The sequence below is a fragment of the Varanus komodoensis genome, unplaced genomic scaffold (genome assembly GCF_004798865.1).
Source record: "Varanus komodoensis strain SLA01 unplaced genomic scaffold, ASM479886v1 scaffold79, whole genome shotgun sequence".
Lineage (NCBI taxonomy): Eukaryota > Metazoa > Chordata > Lepidosauria > Squamata > Varanidae > Varanus > Varanus komodoensis.
The window spans coordinates 1,233,665-1,256,550 of NW_025336467.1; the positions used below are offsets into that span (position 1 = coordinate 1,233,665).

General features: G+C 48.1%; 2 protein-coding genes across 2 annotated transcripts in view; both read left to right on the top strand.

Annotated features, from left to right (window-relative positions):
• Nucleotides 1-1,442, top strand: part of CACTIN (cactin, spliceosome C complex subunit) — a 21,382-nt gene extending 19,940 nt beyond the window's left edge. The window contains exon 10 of the mRNA XM_044453470.1: nucleotides 811-1,442. Within this exon, the coding sequence (XP_044309405.1) occupies nucleotides 811-1,301 (491 nt within the window). The 3' untranslated portion in view covers nucleotides 1,302-1,442. The remainder of the gene's footprint in view (nucleotides 1-810) is intronic.
• A 7,356-nt stretch (nucleotides 1,443-8,798) lies between these two features.
• The window catches only part of TBXA2R (thromboxane A2 receptor), a 32,943-nt gene continuing 18,855 nt past the window's right edge, over nucleotides 8,799-22,886 (top strand). Inside the window, exon 1 of the mRNA XM_044453499.1 lies at nucleotides 8,799-8,867. The gene's annotated coding sequence lies outside the window, so the exon portion shown is untranslated. The remainder of the gene's footprint in view (nucleotides 8,868-22,886) is intronic.

Sequence of the window (22,886 nt, forward strand, 5' to 3'; positions counted from 1 at the left end):
TATCTATTTATCTATCTATCTAAAATATTCCATCCCGTACGAAAATAGTCCCAGGACATCTTACAAGAACTATAACAATCAATAAACAAAGCAGCGAATAACAACAATAAACAACAAAAACATAATACCAACAGTATTCATGGTGCTGGTTTTGACCTATAAAGCCCTAAATGGCTTCGGACCAGGATACGTGAAGGAACGTCTCCTTCCTTATATGCCCCCTAAGATCGGCCGGGGAGGGTCTGCTCCGGGAACCCTCCCAAAAGGAAGTAAAAAGGACCTCTACTCGGAGTAGGGCCTTCTCTGCGGTGACACCCAGACTATGGAATATGCTCCCCAGGGAGGTTCACCTGGCACTGAGCCTATATTCTTTTTGGCGCCAGGTTAAAACCTTTTTATTTAAGTGTTATTTCAAAAATTAGCATTTTTAGTGATTCACAGTCACTTTTGTTCTGATTTGAGTCATTTGTATTGGGTTTTGGTAATTTTATTGTACTGTTTTATTGATTGTTTTTATGATTATTGGTTTTAATCTGATAAGCTGTCCTGAGATGCAATAGTGAACATACAAATGTTTTGGATGGATGGATGGATCAAAATGTGTCTGTGAGTATTAAAAGCCAATTAAAATTCCTAGTTCTTAAAGTAGTGGATAAATAAAAAAGTTTATAAAAAAGGAATATAAAGTCAGCTGTGGACGAATCTCTGGAGAGCTACCTCCCGAGTGTGTAAGTCTTTATCAGGGAGTTTAGCTGTTCTCCAGGTTGCTGCCAGCAGCAGCCCGATGCCCTCTTTCCTCCCTCCGCTCAGGTGATGCCAGCGAGAGCGCCGAGGACATTTTCTTCCGCCGCGCCAAGGAGGGCATGGGGGCAGACGAGGCGCAGTTCAGCGTGGAGATGCCCCTGACCGGCAAGGCCTACCTCTGGGCCGACAAGTACCGCCCTCGCAAGCCGCGCTTCTTCAACCGGGTCCACACGGGCTTCGAGTGGAACAAATACAACCAGACCCACTACGACTTCGACAATCCCCCGCCCAAGATCGTGCAGGGCTACAAGTTCAACATCTTCTACCCAGATCTGATCGACAAGCGCTCCACACCCGAGTACTTCTTGGAGGCCTGTCCGGACAACAAGGACTTCGCCACCCTGCGCTTCCACGCCGGCCCACCGTACGAGGACATCGCCTTCAAGATCGTCAACCGCGAATGGGAGTATTCCCACCGCCACGGATTCCGCTGCCAGTTCGCCAACGGCATCTTCCAACTCTGGTTCCACTTCAAGCGCTACCGCTACCGGCGGTGATGTGGAGAGGGCAGGATTCGCTAGGCGCCGGCACTGGTAGGGAGGAGATCGCGGATCGGTGCCAGCAGCCTTGGACCAAACTAAGAGGGCAGCTGCGCAGAGAGGACTGCCTTTCTCACACCCGGCATCTGGATTCCTCAGGTTACTTGCTAGTGGGACCCATTTCTTGCCATACGAACGCTCGCTCTGTGGTCCCAACCGAACCCCTCGCAGCAGCTTCTCCGGTTCCAAATGCACGGGGAGGGGGGACATAGTTCATCTTCCAGACACCAGATGGTGCTGTTTTCCCACCTGCTCATTGGGGCTCTTGAATACGCTTTTATAACTGTTTCTTAAGAATGTATTAATCTGGGTGACTTTCTCCTGGCAAAGGCATCCTGTTTGTAATAAAATTTATATTGCTGAGGCCACTTGGTGTCTCGTGAACTGGCATGGGAGGCAAGAGTAGGCAGCAGGGGGGAAAGGCGATGGCGCACGTTGGTTAGCGGGGTCGATTTACTGGTGGATGTGAGTTAGGCGATGGTTGCATCCGTAGAAATTCTCCGCAGAACCCAGCGAGGGATGGTCATCAGCCCTTCTGTCCAGAAGACCACGTCTCCTTCCTGGGAATGCCCGTCAGAAGAGGTGTGCTTTTCTGTAAACCCAGAAAAGTTGGTGCCTACCTGATTTGCAGAGGCAGGCAGGAAGTTCTGGCGGGCCGGAGCTGCTCTGTGGAAGACTCTACTCCTGGCCCGCACAGACCAGATTCTGAAATCGGGAGCGCAGCCAGGAGACACTTTCCCTGAGCACGGGAGACCCAGACTCGATGGCCCGGGAGCCCCTTCCGGCTTGCTCTGTTTCTGTGCTTCGTTTCTATTGACTACCACCCTGCTTCTCTCTGCGTTACTGAGCTTTGCTCTGTGTGGACTCTGCCCGGCCTCGTGCCCTGTTCATCTGCCTAGAGTCCCACCGCCCATGCGCAGCCCTTGGCACAGGGGTGCGCAGCTGAGGTTGCCAGTGTGTGGGGCTCAGAGTTGACCCCCCCCTTTTGGGGTGAGGCAGCCCTGGCCCTTAAAGCCCCCCATGTTTCCAGGGGAAGCAGTGTCGCATCCAGGACCACCAACTGTCAGTCCCCAGATCCACACCCCGCAGAGCCTCCATCTTGCCAGGATTCAGCCTTCAGTGGGGTTCTTTCAGCGGCTGTTCGTGTTGGGAGGCAGCGGTCACTGAATACCAGAGGTGACGGGGTTACCAAGGCACTGAGCAGAAATGGGGGTAAGCTCCCTGCTGCCCCAGAGGCAGGCTTCCTCCAGTGGAAAACTGGCTGGAGTCGAAACTAAGCTCCTTGGCACAGTGGGCTCACCTTGGTCTGATCCAGCATCCTCCGTCGCATTATATTCTTCTGGAGAGTGAGGATTACAAGGAGCGGCTGACCTGGCAGCATAGTGGAACCTCTGAGCCATATTCTTTTGCCCTGACTGAGCTGCTTGGAGGCAGCTGGGGGACTAGGCATACATGCTGTCCCGGAAGGCCCAGAACTGCCACGCACAGAAGCTGCAGTGACCTCTTTAGTCCAGCGTTGCCTAACCGTGTTGGCCTCTCTTCCACTGGGGAGTGGAGTGCGCATTAAGAATCCAGCGATTCTCTGATTTCCTCCCTGGCAGCTTGGGGAGCCCCCTCCCCCCGTAGGTGGCATTCCAGCCTCAATGGCTAGATTGGAACACAAGGTTCACCCCATCCAGCACTCACTCTGGCCTGCAGGGGTGAACCAGGTGAAAATTATTATTATTATTATTATTATTATTATTATTATTATTATTATTACATTTCTATGCCGCCCCTTGCCGAAGCCTCGGGGCGGCTTACAACACAAAATGGAAGAGGCAGATGGTTCTCCATTGCCTGCCTAGTCTTGGGGGGTTTATCTTGATGGGAGTGGAGATTTTGTGTGGACTCGGAGCTTCGTTTGGTGTCCCGTTGTGTGCTGCTGCGGCAGATTCAGAGCTGGTGTCCACCCTGGTTCAGATGAACGAGTCTTGGATTCATTGGTTGGTTGCTGGGTGGAATATAGCAACAGAGACCCATAGGCTCCTCTTAATAAACAGACAAATAGGTCTGTCGTCTTCATAATGGCTTAATGGATTTCCTGGAACTGGGTTCCAAATGTAATTCGCACTGAGTTTTGATATTTAAAAAATTTAAAGCACTGATGATGTAATGGGAGGCAGAAGATGTTCCCAATTAGTTCCCGTAAGCCTGAGTTCTCCTGGCACCACTTCTTGGGTTCGATCCAAACTCTGTCTTTTGCAAGAGCAAGGGACCTGCTTGTGGATGTCCCCCGCCCAATCTGGGGCTCTGCTTCACGCACAGCACATACCATCCATTCAGCAGGGCCTTACTCTAGAGTAGCACTTCAGGGACTGCAGTAGGAAGAACAGGCAGAGAAGTCCACATCCACCAGTGTGGTAAATTCAGATCCAGTCCCTAGAAATGTAACACAATTGGTAATTGCTTGTGCACATACCATCTGGAAAGGCATAGCACACAAGGAAAGGAGAAGAGGAGGGAAGAAGTAAAAATCAGCAGGGCTTCCACCCCCATTGGCTGGAAAGAGCAGTGGTGGTGGTGACCACGGTGGGATGATGTGTCTTCCTGGGGGAGAACTTCCATCAGGACTGGTGGAATGACCCTACTTTAACCCACTCCATCTTGTTTTTAAGCTACCCAACTCCCGCTTTCTCCAGCATTGCTGTGAATGTCCAAATGTCATGCATCCACTTGAATTCAGTGGTTAAAATGCTTATTTCTCTCTGTGCTCTTTGGTTTATCTCACATCATCTCATTGATCATTCTAGACCACATCATGACCATTTGTTTAGAAAGTGAGTCCTTTCCGTTCCCATAGGTCCTGGGTGGCTTACAAGTGCTCAAAACCAAAATGATTTAAATTTGACTAAAACCAAGCATATTAAAGAAAGTTAATCTGGGAAGGTCTGTTGGAAGAGATTCATAGTTGACTCTCTTTTGAAGACAAAAACCTGAGCTATCAGATGCAGATCATCTAATCTTGCCGTAGTTCCTATTTTTATAAAATAAACCCAGTGACTTATAGCACATAGAGGGAACATCAAAATACTTCAAGTTACTAAAACCCATTTCCATGAGCAATGCAAGTAAGTGCAGTTCAGTAGGGAAACGAGGTGACAAGAACGGTTTCCACACTAAAGTTTTAGACAAAGAAGAATGTGTTTGTTGCTGGCCTGCAGCTTGGGAAAGGTCTTGCTCCAGACAGCTCCGTATTGTGATGGTCACACTAGGAGCAGCCCTGCTGGCTTGGGTCCTAACTGAAAATGCTGTTGCATTGAGGCTCCTTGCAGGGTCTCTGGTGCTGAATAGAACAGGCAGTCCAATTCCTATGGAAGGAGCTGCTCCTTCCAGTGTCTGTCCCAAGCAGCTTGCTATGCAAGGGCAACCCATTTTGGCTTCGGCTTGCAGTCGGAACTGAAGCAAAAGCTAGTACAAATGCAAATCGGAAGGGAAAGTTGATGCAAATACAGCAAAGCTGTTGATAACAGTCAGCAAAGCGACCCAGCGCTGGGAAACACCCTTTTCTGCCGCAGCAAAAAGCATTTCAAACACAGTCCCCACAGCGAGGGCATGCAATTAAAGCTTTGTTGATCAGCTGCTGGGCCGATACAAATGAACACCTTCCCACAAGTTCCCTCAGGCCGTTTTCCTGGGACAGCCCCTGTGTTACTTATGGGTCCCTTTCCCACCTTCTCACATGGCCCCACATTTAGCAGGGTCCCTATCATTCCAAGATCGTGGGAGCACTGAATGCATCCCTGGCATTCTGGTGGTCTCAAATTCCCTCTGGCTGATCGTGTGTGAGAAAGAAAGTGCAGGTGCTGATGGCAGAGCTGTGAGGGGTTTTCTGAATTTAAGTTCTGACTTCTGGTGGGTTTGAAGGGGAGAGACATCCAGACTGGGAGCGGTTACATGCACCGTTTGTCCTGGAGCTAAAAAGCTAGCAGCTTGGTCCCGCTGCTTCTGCGAGAGAGATGGCCGAAGCCTTTTCATCTGGCCAGGGAGGGCAACCACGTGAGCTTGTTGGTGTGACGGGGAGGTGGCGGCCCTTCTGCGGCAGATGTTTCCAGAAAGCAGCAGTAGTGCATTGAAATGTCTTCTGGTGAAAGTAACAGAAGAAAGTGCAGACATATGCCTGCACAAAACAAACATCACCACCATGGAAGAATTACACAACGTTATTTACACAACTTTCAACAATGAGGACATTGAAATTGTGAAAGATTTGGCGTCCCTTGGCTGGGTCATCCATTCAAAGGCAGAATGCAGCCAGGAAATTAATAGACGGCCGCAATTTGGAAGGGGCATCAGCGAAGGAGCTGGAAAAGATCCCTCAGAGCAAGGACATCTCATGGGGGACCAGGGCCAAGAGCACCCGCACAATTGTATTCCTGATCACTTTGTGTGGGTGTGAAAGCTGGACAAAGGAGAAAGAAGACAGGAAGAAAATGGATGCTTCAAAGCTGGAGGAGAGCTTTGCAGATATTCTGGATCAGCAGAAAGACAAGCAAGGGGGTCCCAGATCAAATCAAGCCAGAACATGCCCTGGGCTCATCACGAGAAGACAAGACTCCCTGGAAGAGACAATCCTGCCAGGGAAAGTTGAAGGCAGAAAAAGACCAAATCAATCATGGATAGACTCCAAAAAGGAAGCCTTGAGTTGACAAGAGCTGCAAGGAAGGACAGTTTGGGGGTGGTGGGGTGCTCTGTACAGTTGCCATAAATCAGAGATGACTTGGTGGCATCCCAGAACAACGTTCCAACGTTTCCCCAAGGAGTACCAAGTCCCGCATGTGGTTCTGGCTTCCCACCTCAAAGCCCCATCGGATCTTCAGCTCCTTGAAGGCCCTTCCCCCAATTCTCTCATCTGACCCTGCCAGCACTGAGAGAGATAAGTGAAGCGGAGCCAAGTCTTTCTACCAGCCCTGTTGTAAAAGACTAAATTTTCTCCAGGAAGTGGTGATGGTCTGCAGCTGCAGCTTGGGTGGAGCTCTGAAGTCTTGGCTTTCCTCCTCTGAGCTCAAGTCTGGCACAGTGCCGCATTTTCCCCGGTCACCTCACTCTGTCCTGGGCTCCCTGTGTTTGGACCTTGGGCTTGCCTGGTCTTGGACCTTGTTTCGTAATCCTGACCAGCTGAGCTCAGATGAGAAGGAATGCCATTTGTAGGTGGAAGCATTAACCACAGGGGACCCTAAAAGAGTCTTCCTTTGTTTCACGTGCATCATTGCAGCATCGTCTGGAGTTATGAGGAAGTCGGTTCGTTTGTTGGTGCTGGTTGGAAGTGTTCCTTGAAGCTGTAGCCGGCAGGAGAAAAACACTTGGACTTACCACGTAATTTTCGTGGGTATTGTCTCTGGTTGCTTCCTGACCACAATGTTTGGTAGGCTTTAAGTCCTGGCTCAGAAGTTGATTTTCTTTGTGGGGCTTTTCAGGGGCTTTTCAGGAGTAAAAGAGAGATGTATACCCAGTCAAACTTAAAGTTGTTGTTAGCCACGAAGTCGTGTCTGACCCAACTTAAAGTAGGCCCACTGAAAACAAGGATATAAGTTCATCACAACTAATCAAAGCCTCATTGATGTCATTGGTTGCTCTCTAGCCTTCTCAACTACAACCCTGATCATCCCCGGCTAGAATGGACATGCTGCTTCAGGGTGGTAGGCATTGTTCTGATCGACACCCATGCTGGAGAAGGACATTCTGCTGCATCTTGATTAAATCCCATTTCTTGGTTCCTAGTGAGCCCAGCCCATTTGAATCTACTAGAGCGGCTTCACTGGCTCTCTTTTCTCATTTCCCTGTCCACAGATCTTATTTAATTGACACTTAATTGATTTTAATTGATACTTAATAACAAAAAGCTGCTGTCTGTATTAGGCACTTGTCAATTTGCTGTTCTTCTGAATTTTTCAAAAATTGACATTTTATAAGCCTTCTGGGCTGTTAACCCCATTTAAACCCACGTGGCCAAGCCCATCACGGGTACCGGGAAGCGGAAGACTCCCCAGCTTGCCATTTTCACCAAGTTTGTCTAGGTCAGGGTCAGCTGCCCCACCAGTCCCCAGTGGGGCACCTGACCTCGGCAGAGGTCCACGATCACAGTCATTAGCTCCTTTGGTTCGCTACAGCACTTTCATCCTTAACCCCCACCACCAAGATCCTATTTCTAGCTGAATAGCGGATTTCCATAATCCCTGTTTTCACAAGCACCGCCAGCCCCCACAAAGTGTCCAAGCAGCACCTTGGAGTGGACTGTCCATGGGTTCAGATCAGTGCTTCGGACCCCTTCCACGCACATTCTTGTTAAATTCTTTTTGGTCTTTCACAAGCACACACCTGTTTCCTTCTGCAGGTGAGGAAAGAGCCTGGTTCACCTGAGCAACATCCAGTTTGTACCAAACCTGGACCTTGACCTGGAAGGGCTCCAAACAGCCCCCCCCCACCCCACTTTTGGCTTGGTTTGATCCCTTTCCCAGCAAGATCCTCGTTTTTGCATTGTGATCGGATGGCCTTAAGGGCACTCTCACTTTTCCTCAAATCCCCTTTTAAAAGTCCTCCCCTCTTTTCATAACTCTCCTCATTTTTTCCACAGGGACATAGACTCGGATGCTTATGTCTCTGTGAAAAGGCAAACAAAAATGAGAATACTGTCAAAACACCCTTTTTAAATGGTTTGAAGTTTTGACAGCCAGCCGTTAAGATTCCCAGGGACGAATGCAAAAGGGAGAGAACTCTTAGCATCGTTAAGTCGTCTCCCCCGAAGGGCTACGGTTAGGTACAGCCAGGGTGAGACAAGGTGGTTTTGCTGTGGCATCCCCTAGGGTAGCCATGGTTCATTGTGAACCAGTTCCTGGACAGTGGTGGGCTTTTGTCTACACACAGTCCCAGGGCTGAGCCTTTGAAAAAAAGGCTTTAGTCCAGGTAGCCCGAGGTGGGTCAAAGTGCCGGACCCTGCATGGCTGGGCCAGCCAGGGGTCCTCCACATGGGGGGGGGGCTTGGGAATCTTCCGATGGGTCCTTTCCCAGCACCACCCACCAAAAAATGCCTGAGCCATGGCGGGGGTGGTGGGACCCTCTGGATGGAGGCACATTCCACGGTCTCTCAGCCACGGGTACGTCACTTTCTCACTCCTTCTTTAGCGAGCCTGCCCATGATTCATTTCCTGAGCCCCATCCTCAAATCCGGTCCCAGGGCTTCGAAGTGGGTGGGGGTGCATCCTCACCCGGGCATCCCAGATAAGCCTCTCCTATAAGTCACCATTCCCAAAGTTCTTCCTTTTCCTGCATTCCTGCAATCCTTTCTTTGCAGGGGGAGGCGAGATGAGACAGCAGCTTAAAAACAAACCAGCCTTCCTTCTCTGGGCCCCTCCTTCCTCCTTCCTTCCCACCCTCCGCTTTTCTCAAGTGTCTCTTCTCGCTCCTTTTTGAACCAGTGGAAGAGGCAGCAGCAACAGCACTGCCTCGGAAACACAACCTGACGGCTTTTCCGAATCCAGCTGAGAGGTACGTGTGGCCAATGTCATTTTCTGTTTATTAAAAAAAATAATTTAATTTATTTTTTTAATTTTATTATTTTTTGCAAAGCTATATTTACAATAAATTTAGCAAGGGGTTTATTTGAAATGCCCAATGGGCAGAAATCCATCCTTTAATGCAATTTTCAAAATGAAATATTTGCTGCTTCAGCACAATGAAATCAGAAGGGAACGAGATGGAAGGTAGGAAAAAAGAAAAGAAGGCAGAGAGTGTGGGGCTGAAAGACAAAAGGAAAACAAACAGAAGGGGAGGAGGAAAAGTTTCTTTCTGTCTGTCAACTCCCAGATTATTATTTTCAGAATAAACCTAGAACAGTCCCCTTGTGCGGAGGGGACTTTAAAGAGACCCAGTCAGCAAAGGTACAGCTAAAGTTGGAATTACCTTACCTGTGGTCAAAAGGCAAAGAACAACAAAGCAACTTTTCAAGGTGTGACCAGATCATAAATGGGAACCCACCTCCCAGAAGTGTCTCTGCTTTACGCTCATTCATTGACTTTTCATTGACTTTTCATTACGCTCATTCATTGACTTTTGACTTCTTCCTTTTTTAAAAAGGCCCCAAACTTAGCATGCCACTGGTCTGTTCTTCTTCTAATTGTTATTTCTGTCTTGAATTTCTGCTTCCTATGCTGTAAAAAAGAGACTCACCAAACCGTCCTGGAAAGTGTATTTTCTAACCTATATACTCTGGTCTGTAGTTCCAGTTTTCAAGGGGTCTTAGGGTTGATTTATTGATTTATTTGAGTTATATGCCGCCTCTTTTCATACAATGAACTCAAAACGGCTTACACCATTATCTTCTCCTGTGCTCAATCTTATTCCCCACAGCAGCCCTGTGAGGTAGGCTGGGTCGAGAACCCAGAGTCCCCCAGTGGGCTCCATGGCCAAGCAGAGACTAGAACCCGGACCGCCTGAGTCCCAGACCCGCGCCCTTAACCACCACACCACACGGGTTCCCAGAAGTAAGACGCTGTAGAATCCAGATGGATTTTGCAGCGAGAGCTGGATTAAACTCCTGTATTTGCCTGTTGCTCTTTGCTTCCTGGAGGACTCCAGCTGGACTGTCCCCCCCCCGCCCCCCGATTCCACATGGCTGTTTCCAATGACAGAGGATATAGGCTCTGTAGTCCAAAGCATCTGGACAGTACCTGGCTGGAGGAAGCTGGATCAGGCCAAGGTACCATTGAGGGCTATCTATTCACAGCGGCTGGCTCAGGTAACTAAAAAAAGTGGGTTCTTTCCATCCTTGGAATTCCAAAAGCAGGAATAAAAGGGAAGTGAACTGCCTGCTCTGTTTGCTGCAACTGCCTTCCCTCGAACTTGATGGGGAAGATCTGACACGCATTGCAAAGGCATAATATGCTTTATGGCTTCTTAACTTGTGATTCAGAGCTGTGTTCCCTGTGACCTCATATGCCTTACATATTAAACTGAGTGATCACAGCTGGCCCTTAACTCATCCAGGGTCTTGGAGGAAGTGGGCTTCAGGCATTTGATTCATTTTAGGAATTGGTAGCACTCATGTTTCTTTTTTCTCTGTGGTGTTTTGATGTGATTGCTGGTCCCGCTAAATACTGTGCAAGAAGTGATCTGGTTTCCTCTCTGTGATTTCCCTTTTGCATTCTGAGCTGCAGGGTTTTGCATGAGAGATGCAAAGCTGGAAAAAGCTGCCACAGAACCTGTGGGCAGAATTTCGGTGCTTTCTTCTTCGATGAACCCTTCCTGAGTTCATCTGTAAACTTTTTCTTCCATCCTTCTGAGAAGCAACCTAGAAATTCTGCACCCTCAGAAGCTGCTTCTTCTGAACATTGTATGTGGCCCAATGTTTATTCCCCATAGTGTTGTTCTTACCTGGGAGAACTGGATCTGGTGCAACAGCACAGATCTAGTAACCTGTCAACACAGAAAAGTGTCTCTGGGTAAGTGCAGAGTGCATTTCTATCCTTGCACATGATGAATTCCAGGGAAAAGCAGCTTAGCAGAGAGTTTGTGTTTTTCCTTAGAAAGGGAAATTGCATTTCTATGCACACTTATGCACAGAACTGGATTAAGCACACTTTTATGTCATAGGCAAGCCATTAAAATGGTTTTGCACTATACTCTGTTCTCTGTTTGAAAATCTTCATTTTGTTGTTTGCCACAGTGGCATTTCTGAATGGTTTTGGAACCCAGGTTACTTGGGGGCCAAAGGGTGATTCAGAGTTCCTTTTATGAATACTTAAATATATACACATATGCTGACCCTTCTTGAGAAAGATCCCACAGCAGTAAAATCAAAGCAATTGCAGTTGTCTAAACACGCACATACTAAATAAACATACTTTGAATTGGAGGGGAAGAATTCAAGCATAGCCTTGATAAAATCAAATTTTCCTGATAGCTTCAGGGCTTGGTCTTACTTCTAGCCAGGCTTGGAGATGCATCACAGCATTTATCACTTTTCTGTAATCACACCAAGTACACACCCTGCATTCAGTTTTAAACATAATGATAGTGAGGTGGTCCTCGGATCACGTACAGATTGCATCATCCAGTTCTTACACGCAGCTTGAAGAGGCAAGCTTGGGACTGGAGTTCTAGTCCTTTGCTCTCTACAAAAACAGATTTAACAGTGTGATCCTATTCATGTCTATTTAGGTATAAGCTCGGTTGAGAGTGACGGGATTTGTCTGCAGGCTGCAGAAGGTCCTATACTTACCAATCCAGTGAACTAAGTGGGGCTTTCTCTGGGATAGATATTTTTGTGGATACTTTGTGGTGCTTCTGAGGCCGTTTGCATAGCTCCGTTTTATCCTCACAACAACAGCCCTGCAAGGTAGGTTGGCCTGGGAGGAAGTGATTGGCCAAAGTCTCCCACTGAGCTTCATGACTGAGTGGGGACTAGAACTCGCATCTCCTGAGTCCGAAGCCCGCACACTAACCGACACGCCACACTGGCTCTCGTGTGTGGGACTGAACGCGTCCTGGACTCATTCCCTTAGGGCAGCCTTCCCTAGTCCTCAAGGTGTGATCATCCACAACACGCAACAGCTCCAGCTGTGGGAGCTGCAGTGCCCCACAACCAGAGGGAAGCTGGGTGGGAATGGGGGCAACTCCCTTGAAAAAGCATCTTCATTGCCCTGAAGATCACTTTTCTGCACTCGCAGTCCCAATTCTCCAATCCAATCCCACCCCATTTCCTTCATCCTCCGATCTCTTTTTTCCAGCACCAAAGAGCATCTTCCTTGTCTTTCTCTCCCAGTTGTTGATTCTTTAAAAAAAGTATGTTACAGAGGGGGAAAAATCAAATTGAAGATAGGACAAAATAAAACGCAAACGCAAGCAGGAGTAAGAACAGTTCGTATTCATTTTAAAAAGAAGCTACCCAGTTACGATCTCTCTTTTTGATCAGTCTGGCTCAGGTTTAAAGCTTTCCTATAACTAATCATCATGTCTTCCTTCTGAAACATTTCTCTCTACCACTCACTTCAGGGCTCCGCTTCAACTCTTCCTAAAATAATTTTTCTGGACCAATTTTGAACACATTTCTAAAGCATGTTTTCGGTAACCTGGCCCTCTCAAATTTCTTCTGAAATCGTGTGAATGAATATACCATGCCATCTAAATTCCCCATTACCTTAGAAATGGGAATTCTAATATGGGTTCCACCCCTCTTTCCCCACTTTCTGCCAGCCAGAAAACAAACCCCTCACCATCCACACAGCGATTGAGCCTGAAAATATTTGGGAAATGCTTAACCACTAAACATTCCATTTAAAAATAAAAGGACATCTTCCCACATCCATCAGTCCCTGTTCTTTCATTATGTAGAGTATTTATTTATCCAGCTCCTTGGGCAAAACAGTTCTCAGAAGAAGTTGCATTTAATAAAACAGTAAAACTAGCCATCCACCGGTCTACAACCGATGCAAGGAGAAAGGAATGGGGTGGGGGAGCAGCTGCGGTGCATATTTGAAACACGCTGGCTGTGCATCGATCAGGATTAAATGTTCAGCGCTGGAATGGCTGGAGAAGGAGGTGGGTTGAGAAAAAGCTTTCCTTCTCAGGGCTCTGGTGTTGATAAGAACTGGCAGGGGCCAACAATGGAACTGCGTGCCGAACATTACAAGTGGGACACCACATGCTAAAAGCATTAAATCAGAGCTCTCCAAACCTCCATCTGTTCTCTTCGAGAAATCATGCAGGCCCAGTGAAATGGTTAGAGTGAATTTTTCTACACGGATTTGTAACAGTTCTTCCAGCCCTATCAGGACTGAACTGTGCCTCCTTTCAGGGAACCCATCTTCCTGGGCCTTGTGCTGAAAAGGTACTTGTGGAAATGCGGGGAGACGCCGTGTGGTCCCGCTCTCTGGCAGAAACCCACACTGCTTCTGGTGAAGGGCCTCTTAAATGCTGGGCAATGGGGTAGGGAGAGGCCATGTTATGGGGCACCCCAGGTCCAGGTTTCACCCCACCACACCCACTTTTCTCCAAGATCAAGACGTGTCTTCAGAGACAGGGGAAAGGAATGCTTCCCTGGGCAGGGAGGGGAAGAGACGGCAAGGTCAGGGTATGAGCTATGCTGAAGCCCTTCCAGCCTCTTTTCCTCTGGATTAGTCTAGCTAGCCAAGAGAGAAATATTAGGGCGTTTTAAAATAAAAACGGCATCATATGCCCTCAAATGTCTGCAAGGAAAGGTGTAGCCTGGTGTCAAAACGATAGCTGTCCTAGGAGTCAAACAGATGTCTGTGGGGAGAACATTCTATACCCAGGGGGGGGGCCTTCACTGAGGAGGCCCTGCTCCTTTGCTGCTGCCTTCCAGGACTCCCTCAGAAAGTTTGCAGAGGTTGATCCCAGCGTCTGGTTAGGTTCATGACTGATTCCTGAACCCAGATTCAGGGCGGACATCAGGAAAAGCTTCCTCACTGTCAGAGCAATACAAGAGTGGGACCAGCTGCCTGGAGAGGTGGGGGCTCTCCCACCCCAGAGACATCCAAAAGAAACTGGGCAGCCATCTGAGTGGGATGGTGTGACTTGGTGTCCTGCAACAGCAGGGGGATGGACTGGATGGCCTTCATGGACCCTTCCAGCTCCATTATTCTCTGACAGGAGAGGCTGTGTGTCAGGCTTCTTAGTCCCAACCTGTGGAAGCCTTTGCAGCGTCAAACGACCTCCTTGAAATGGGCTGGGAAAGCTGCAGGCCGCCAGTGCAAGCAATCCAAAACTTGCCAGACGGTCTCCTCTCTGCTTTCAATCTGGCTGCCACGTTTTGCACAACCCACAGGTCCCCACAGTATTCAGGAGCAGCCCCACAGCAATTGCAGCCTGGAAAAGAAATTGCGAAGCCCAGGCTCTGCCTAACTGGGTGAGTGTGTAGCTGGACCTTCCAGTCGAGGTGAACAGGAGAAGCTCCATGCCTGTGAGACCAGGAGCCACAAATATTTATCCATCTCTCCATATTTATCGATTAAATGAACTATAATTCGTTTCTAAGCCTGCCCAGAGAGCTTCGGCTTTGGGGCAGCATGAAATTAATAAATAAATGATAGTGACAACTCCAAAAGCTATAAAAGCTACAAGCTATGCATGTCCTTCTTTGGAGAACCCCCCCACCCCAAATCTGGGCGTTTTCTTTCATGCACGAAATTTTACAGCAAATCCATACGTCGCTGTTATCTCACTCAGGCACCCTGCCTTTCTCCTAGCACGGAGAATCTCTGAAAGATGGAACAGCTGTGCAGAGTTGTGGTCTGTGATGGCAGCCCTTCCTTGCATGGGTGCTTCAAGACGGATCAATCAATCGATCGATCAGTCAAGTCCCGTCGACGACTGACAAGGAGGCCCCTCTCCAGGGCTGTCCCAGAAACTTGTAAAGCAGAGGTCTACAACCTTGCACTGCCAAAACTTTCCAAACGCGTATGCCAAGTTTAGCTGAGCCCATGGAAGGACGTTGTTCCTCCCGAAGGAACGATGGGTGTTCATGCATCACTCGGTGTACTTTAGTTTGTCAGCGTGTGTTTGTGTGCAGCTTGTTCTCCCCACCGAAGTTGGTGCTGGTGGCGCCACGAGTCCTTGCAGCAAATTGGGTAGGTGACCAGTCTCCAAGTTTCGTCACTCCTCAGAGCGGCAGAAGGGAGGAAATATAAGAACCCGAGAGCCAGGCGTCTTGTGCCTCGTGTGGTGAGTCCTCTGTTGTTTGGATTACATTATGTCCAGATCTCAAAAACATTTTCACACAGTCTGAAAGCTAGGAGCCGCAACATTTAGCCAATTAATTGCCTGGATTAATTGGAGGAAACCATTTTAATCTGCTAAAAGGTGCCCTGGTTAATCAGGCAGCGAATTTTGATGAAGAAAACACATTCAGATATGAGTACATAGAAGTTCCATCTTCTCAGCCGCAATTATCTTGTGACACATGACACAAAACATGTTTTCTGCTCTTGCATTGATTTCCTAACCCATAAGCTTACATGCATTGAATAGATGGATCGTGAAATGCACGCAACAAGGATTTCTCCTCTATAAGAAGCCAGGGACCTGCTTGGAATGACACGACAAACCATGGCTTGATTTACCCATGTGTCCGTTGCATTGCACTGAGCACTCAGGGATCCTTGCCTTGGCGTGGCTTGTCCCGTTGTGCAAACCCCCAGGGGGCAGGGTTCTTTGAGGGTTAAATAGCCCTGCAGTTAGCAGTTAGCACATCACCAGCTGCAGACAGAACAGGCCCGGAAGCCTGGGCAGTCTGAACGTCTCTGGGGGTGAGATCTATACCTAGAAAGTAGCATATTAGAAATTTGCTCCTATACCTAGAAATTAGCATATGGCGATGCTATGCAGACCCGTTCCGCTTTTGTGCTCCTTTTCAGTGGCGAGTTTCTCTTCTTGGCCATAGATCCACACCCTTAAGTGACGGCCCTCTAAGATGGTGCCATAAACACCGGACCACTCACAGGTTTGGTCTTAAATCTGTTCAGGGGAAGGGGAAGGGAAGGGGAAGTCCACTCAGGGAAAAGCAAAGCAACAGGAGTCTGAGGCCAACCTAAAGATGAGGGATTTGCACAGAAGCCCCCCACAGCTCAGCCGTGCCTTCGCACACGATTAAATGCCCCCACCCACCCCCTGCAGCTTTGCCCTCATATGGTCTCCTCCGGAGAGGCTTCATGGTCCCTGAGTTCAGGCTGGATTGTTCCCAGCTTGTCAACATTCTTTTCCAATGATCTGGGGTCGTTACCCAGCTGCTGAAAATGATGCAAACAATATCAAAGATGGTTTTTTTGCTTATGTTTGATTTAGTTCGGGACTTGCTTTGAGGCCTTCGAGGCAGTGCACTGGTGTTAATGGCTCATACATCAGAATATTCCCAGGATCTGGAAGGGCATTTATGTTGTCCCTTCTGGAGATTGCTTTTTGGGGAATGACGCAGAGTTCCTGCACACCCGAGCTAAATGTCAGGAAGGGGCTGCCTTTCCAGGGGACCTTGAGGCAGATCTAGGGGGTTGCCAGGAAGTTGCTAGCCCTGTGGCTAGTAAGGATCCCTTCGTGAACAAGGCAGTGTTTGCAAACAGCCCTTTATGTTCTGGTGCCCTGCAGCTTTGCTCTGGGAAGGTTCACACTTACAAGCCTTCTGCCCCAGACCTTCGCTGCCGGAGCGGCCTCTGAGCCCCAGCTCTCTGGCTCCCAGCTAATATTTCCCTGCGATTCCAGCAATGCCCTGGCTCTCCCAGGGGCTGACTTTGGATTGACCCTGTCTGGATCCACGGGGCTCGGTCCCAGCACTGCTGTGAGCAAGCCAGCTCCCCTGTGCCTTGTTAAGTGTTGACATTGGCAGCCAGGAGATGGTGCCTGGTCTCGGGAGTGTCGCGAGGGGAGAAGAGAAAGCCACAGACGGAGAGGGAGCCAGATGCTCAGGCCCGGATGGGACACCCATGATCACAGTCTCCAACCCATGTCACCATCACAAACTGGGAGGCAAGCAAACTGGGAGGCCCTTCCCAGCAAGGCGTCTGGAGACTGGGTGGATGTTTGACCTCATCCAGCACAGCTGTTCTTAGAAGTGCTTAGCGGGGGAGTACTTTCCATCCTATAACCCACAATCCTTCCCGGTCCTCCTCACAAGTTCCTGCGAGAGTGCAGGATGGATCCCACTTTCTTTGGAGGCCTGGGTACATACATACCATCTCCTTGGGAAGCCCTGAAGAGATGTGTTCTCCGTCATTCCTCAAGGCCGTTGTTTTGTTGTACAGCCTGTTTTTTCGTTGTCGTCAGTCGTCACGGCTGTTTAATTTTGGCTCTTCCCTTGGTTTTGCTCTTTCTCCCACTTCCTTTCGTTTGGTTTCGTAGCTCACAATACTGTTTCCCTTCTCCAGCAGCGTACAGTTACTATAACAGTTTCCTATAGACCAATGCAAAGGGTGGACATCGTCTGGAAAATGGATGAGGAAGCTTTCCTGCAGTTGGTGGAGCGTTTTGCTTCTGTCCTCAACCCAAAGAAGCATATTTTTAAAAAATTTGCTTCTTGCGCTCTGACTTCTTTAGAGGGTCAGATTAGAGAATGATATTCAGTTGTCATTGCACTGAATGTGCTTGGCATTTAAAATGCAGAAATAGCCCTTGCTCAACTATTTTTAATTTAATGTTTTTTTTTTAAATAATGCTTTTAAAAATTAATAATTATTGATAAGAAAACAGTTGGAGGAAGGGGAGTTTAAGTTTTTCCTCCCTTGTTGTGGTCCCAGTGGAAAGACTTTCCTCCAAGTCAGCCTTTGAAATCCCACATTAGCCACAAGTTCAGAGGAGCAAGTTCTGAGGTGCGATTTCATTTAACTAGTATTTATTTTTTTAACGTTTTTATCATTCGTTCTATAGCAAATGCTCTCCGAACAGCTTGCGGCATAAAGCATAACAACAACAATATATCCGTAATAATCAACAATTCAAAAATAACAAAAGTTAGCAGGGAAAAATAGAATAATACTATACAACACAACAGACACTAATCCACTGCAACCAATTAATCAACATCTAGGTTAAAAAAGATATAAAAACTTAATAATCTATTCAACAATTGAAATAAAGGGAGAATAAAAAGATTTTGAAAAGTATACCATGTCGGTGCCAGGCGCAGCTCCCTGGAGAACTGGTTCCACAGAAGGGGTGCCACAAGCGAGAAGGCCCTTTCCCTAACAAGGACATGCAACCGAGGAAGATGGGCTACGTTTTCCATCCTGCTGCTGCGGTCCTGGTGATTTCCAGCCCAGCAGGAAGAACGAGAACCAAGGGTGGAAATTACAGGAAAGCAGATTTTGATGAAATGTTTTAACAGATCATCACAGAGTGCCTGCCAGCTTGGGCTTCCTCACAGGAGGAAAACAAGTCAGATATAAATGCAGTGTAATAATAATAATAATAATAATAGAATAATAATAATAGAATGGTGCAATTGAGTGTCTCCTCAGCTCACGTGTTCTTCTCCAGAGATCATTCAGGAGAAGTAAAACATCATTCATGTTGTAAAATACAGTGGTACCTCGGCTCATGAACTTAATCCATCCCAGGACTCTGGTCGTGACCCAAATTGCTCGTGAGCCAAGTCCAGTTTCCCCATAAGGTTCAATGTAAATCAGGTTAATCCATACTGTAACCATTTTTTAAATCAGAAAAATGTGAAGATGTAAAGTGACAACAATGAAGATCACGGCCATCTCCCCGCCTCCCCCCCAGCACGACCGCGATTGTGCCTGTCATCCCAGTGCGCTGGGGGGGAGAGATGGCGCTCTGGGGGAGGAAAAGATGGGTGCAAACGCGTGCTGGAGGACGGAGAGACGGGCGTGATCTCAGCCATCCCCCCCGCCGCCAGCATGCTCGTGGCCATCTCCTCACTCAGGTGGGGGGGAGATGGCCGCAATCGTGCTGGTTGGGGGGTGGGTAATGGCCGAGATCGCACCCGTCTTTCCTGCACGAACACAACTGTGATTGTGGCCATCTCCCCACTCGTGGCGGGGAGGGGGAGATGGTCGCGATCTTGGTTGCCACCCAAGGCAGAGTTTGCGACCCATGCCAAAACTTTAATGAAATTTTTGTTCGTGTCCTGATTTGTACCTGAACCAAGGTGTTCGTGAACTGAGGCACCACTGTAACAACAATGCCTCTGCGGTAGTGAGTGGGGACCCCGTCTCTACTAACCCTTCCACTTCTGTGTCTCTGCTTCCCACAGCCTCCAACGTTTTCCTCAGCATCCTTTTCCTTTCTGAGCTCAGGTGGTCACATTTAGGCACCCACTATTTATTTATTCATGATTAGATTTATATCCCGCCTTTTCCTTTTTTTGGAGCACTCAAAGCAGCTGACAACCCTCTCCTCTTCCTCCTCTCCATCTTATCCACAGAACAACCACCCTGTGAGGTAGGTGAGTCTAAAAGTCCGTGACTGGACTGACGTCCCCAAGTGAGCCCCACGGGGCTGAGCGGGGACTTGAACCCAGATCGCCCGAGTCCCAGTTCTGCACTCCTAACCACATGCCACACTGGCTTTCTGCTTCAGGTAGGGTGGCCACCTGAGCATCTCCAAGAAAGGGCGCATACGTCCCCCCTGCCAAAAGAGAACCTTGATGCCCTTACTCTTTGCATATGCTAATTCTTTGCAAGGTTAGGAACACAAGCCATAAATCCAATAGCTATTCAGTGCAACCCAACAAGGTGTGGAAGGTCATGGGCAGGTAAGCTGAGTGCCTTGCTCCCTCGTTCGCCCTGCAGGTGCAGAAAGCACCTTACATTCTCCTTTCCGAAGCCTCTGCTCTTCATCCCAAGCTTGAGTTGGATAGCCCTTCAAAGAGAGGACACCCCTCCATAAAAGAGGGCCTTAGACACCCTGTGCATGAGCTAATTTGCTGCTCCCTGGGGAGCCCTGGTGGGACCTCCTTGCTCTAAGTGCCAGAACTTGGCCAGGTTTGGACTAGGGCGCGTCAAGCGGAGTTTTGTCACGTGGTGAAGCTGGCTGGCAATTGAGCCTGGACAGATGCATGCCAGAAAAGGGAGAAAGGAAGGGCTAAGAGATGGGATGTGGCCGGACCACTAGCTTGGGTCGTTGTAAGTCAGGGGCAAAGGATGGGGTAGCGGACTCGCGGTCGCTGCTTTTAAAAAAAGCAGGCCCTGTCCAGGAAGTGTTTCTCTCTCTTTGCCCTGTTGGCTTCTTTTAATAAACACTTTCTTGCATGAATGTGGCTGGAGAAACCTCATGTCGGCAGCTTTCTTCCTCCCAGTGCAGAAACCCCATAAAAGGCAATTCCACAGAGTCTAGGAAGTCCCCTGTGAGGCGGGAGGTCTTTGAATCCCTGTTAAGCAGAGCCTTTGGCTCTGGATTCATGGGCTGCCTTTGCAGGAAACCGCAAAGCCCATTTTGCAGCTTCATCTGGGCAGCCTCCCCTCCTGCCCTCCTCTTGTGTGTCCCCCGACACACACACACCCGATTGCTCTGAGGCAGATGGCTGGCGAGTCAAAGAAAGTCTGGCACTTCCAGTAACACCAGCAGCTTTCCCCCATCCAGTCTTTCCCCCATCCTAAGCCCCATTTAGAATAAAACTTCCCCCGGGTTCCAAACCCTCACATGCTTTTTGCTGCATGTAAGGAATTTGCTGTTTTCCTTTGCAATGCCAATGGGCAATCCAGCCTGGGAACAGTCTCTGCAGTGAGCCTGCAACCCCACGCAGAAAGGGCTGTGAGTGTTTCTCACTTTCCTCGCCTCTTTGCCTCTCCAGTTCACAGCAACAGCTTCGTAGCTTTCCAGTCTGGGCGGCCTGGCCTGCAGCTCCTTCCAAGGGATCCACTCCCAGCCCCTCTGCTTTAACTGCTGGAAATATCTTATCCCAGGCTGAAAGCGCACATGGCAATCTTCCTTCAGGAAAAGAACTTGAATGAATGTAGGCTTGGCATCTGACCCAAAGGACAATAACTTTAATCCATTTAACCATGAATTTCATGGGTTATTATTTTTGCATAAAAGCGCTGTGAGAGTATTATACTGAAGGACGGCATAGAAATCTTTTAACGAAGTAAAACAAAATTACCCCCAAGAGAAAAGCCAATTTCTGGACTGGTTCTAGCCTCTTGTTACAGGGAATCTGTGAAAAATGCACACACATCCATGCTGTTCCCAGTCTGTTCACCAAAGATATGCCGTCCATTCCGATAAACTAATTTCGCTTTCAAAAAATTATAGAACATCTTCCGTGACTCTAAGTTCTTTAAAAAAACAAAAACAAAAACATAACAATGAATAAGAGGGAGGAGATGTAAGCTGCCTTGAGCCCTTTGTAAAAAGAAGAAGGCAGGATATAAATTGATAAATAAATTAATTCTCGTGTTTGCTTTGTCTTTGTGGCATGCAAGTGCCCAAGTGGCATGCAAGTGCCCTTTCCCATAAATCAGCTAACCAGATGAACTGATGTTCTAATACTTGGGAGAGAGAACTATTTTTTGGCATTCTTGTTCAAGATACGGCTTGTAATTGCATAATTCGCTTGGTCTAGCCCAGGGGTCGGCAACCTTTAACACTCAGAGAGCCATTTAGACCCAAACACCGGGAGCCGCAAACCCGTTTTGACATCCAAAATGAAGATCACACTGCATATATCGTTTTTTACCTTATTGCTATGTATATCTTCATTAAGATTTAGCTGCAGCTCTTGTTCAGTCGCTAAAAACTGTTATTTTTCATCTTTCATCATAAACTAGTAGGACTCCTTTCATATATTTTGAATAGGAGAACAGCTTCCTGCAGAGTCAAAGTCAGTGCTAAAGGGCTGCATGCATTAAACAGCAAGCCCCATAAGTTTGTCAGCAGTAAAAGCAAATGAATCTCCCCACGTACCGTTAAACATTTGGTTTTCTTCAGAAACTTTTCTTCGATTTATCCATGGTTGGCCTACTGGGGGAAGTCGCAGATATAGGTGTGTTTAGTGACTGATTAGCAGATGAACAGTCAAGTGCTGTGAATTGTGACAGGTCCCAAGCACAGCTTTTGACATTCAGAGGAAGGAGATTACATTGGGACAAAGAGAATCTTTTCAGCAGCTTTTCGTGTAATGTGAGAACCTGCAGGAAGCTTGTTCCACTCTTTCCCTCCAGTGTCGCAATTTACTTAACCTGCTAGCGCAGCGTTCCTGAGAGGATGCCTCATCATCACCTATTGGTATTTTGTAACTCGGAGCCTCGCATATTTTGGGCAACAGAGCTGCAGCAATGGGATTCAAGAGCCACGTGCGACTCCGGAGCCGCAGGTTGCCAACCCCTGGTCTAGCCCATCCTTCCCCTAGTGGGTTTTTGTCTGAATTAAAAAGATAAAAGCATTCTTGCTTAAGAATGCGAGAAATTCCTTTATCTGGAGCATGAGGACTAGAATCTTCTGGAGCCAGAGGTCAGACTAGATGGCCCAGGAAGCCCCTCCTGACTTGCTATGTTTCTATGTCTGCATAACTCACATGCACAAAAGGAGTAGCTCCTTTAAAAGGAAATGGGTAGCAAAAGACCGCTTTCTTTCTGGGGTGCTAAAGCATGGCTGCCAGTCAGAGTAAACACCATTCTGGGCTCAGTCATGAAGTCACCATCTGGCATGGGACGGGCTTTGCCGGGGGCTGTGTAGAGCTCAATTTGGCATCTGGACCAAATAGCACAAACAGTTCCCTTGGAAAGCTGCTGGTGGTGACCTGCTCGCCCCATTGTGTCAATGTTGGGGGTTATTTTTAAATTCGTGGGAAGACTTGCCACATCACTGCCCAGTCAACAAACATGTAAATGACTGAAATGAGAGGTCTGCCCAAATAGGCATCCAACTTCCAGCCCGAGCAGAGAACCCAAACTTGTGACATTCCCTGCTTGGTGGGGATGTGAATAAAATGTATTTTACCATTTTTATCTTTGCTTTGGGCAAAGGAGCATTCACCGTTGTTTACTGCAGAAAGACTTGTGCCGTTAGGAAGTTGTTTGAATCCGTGGGTTTGCTTCTTGC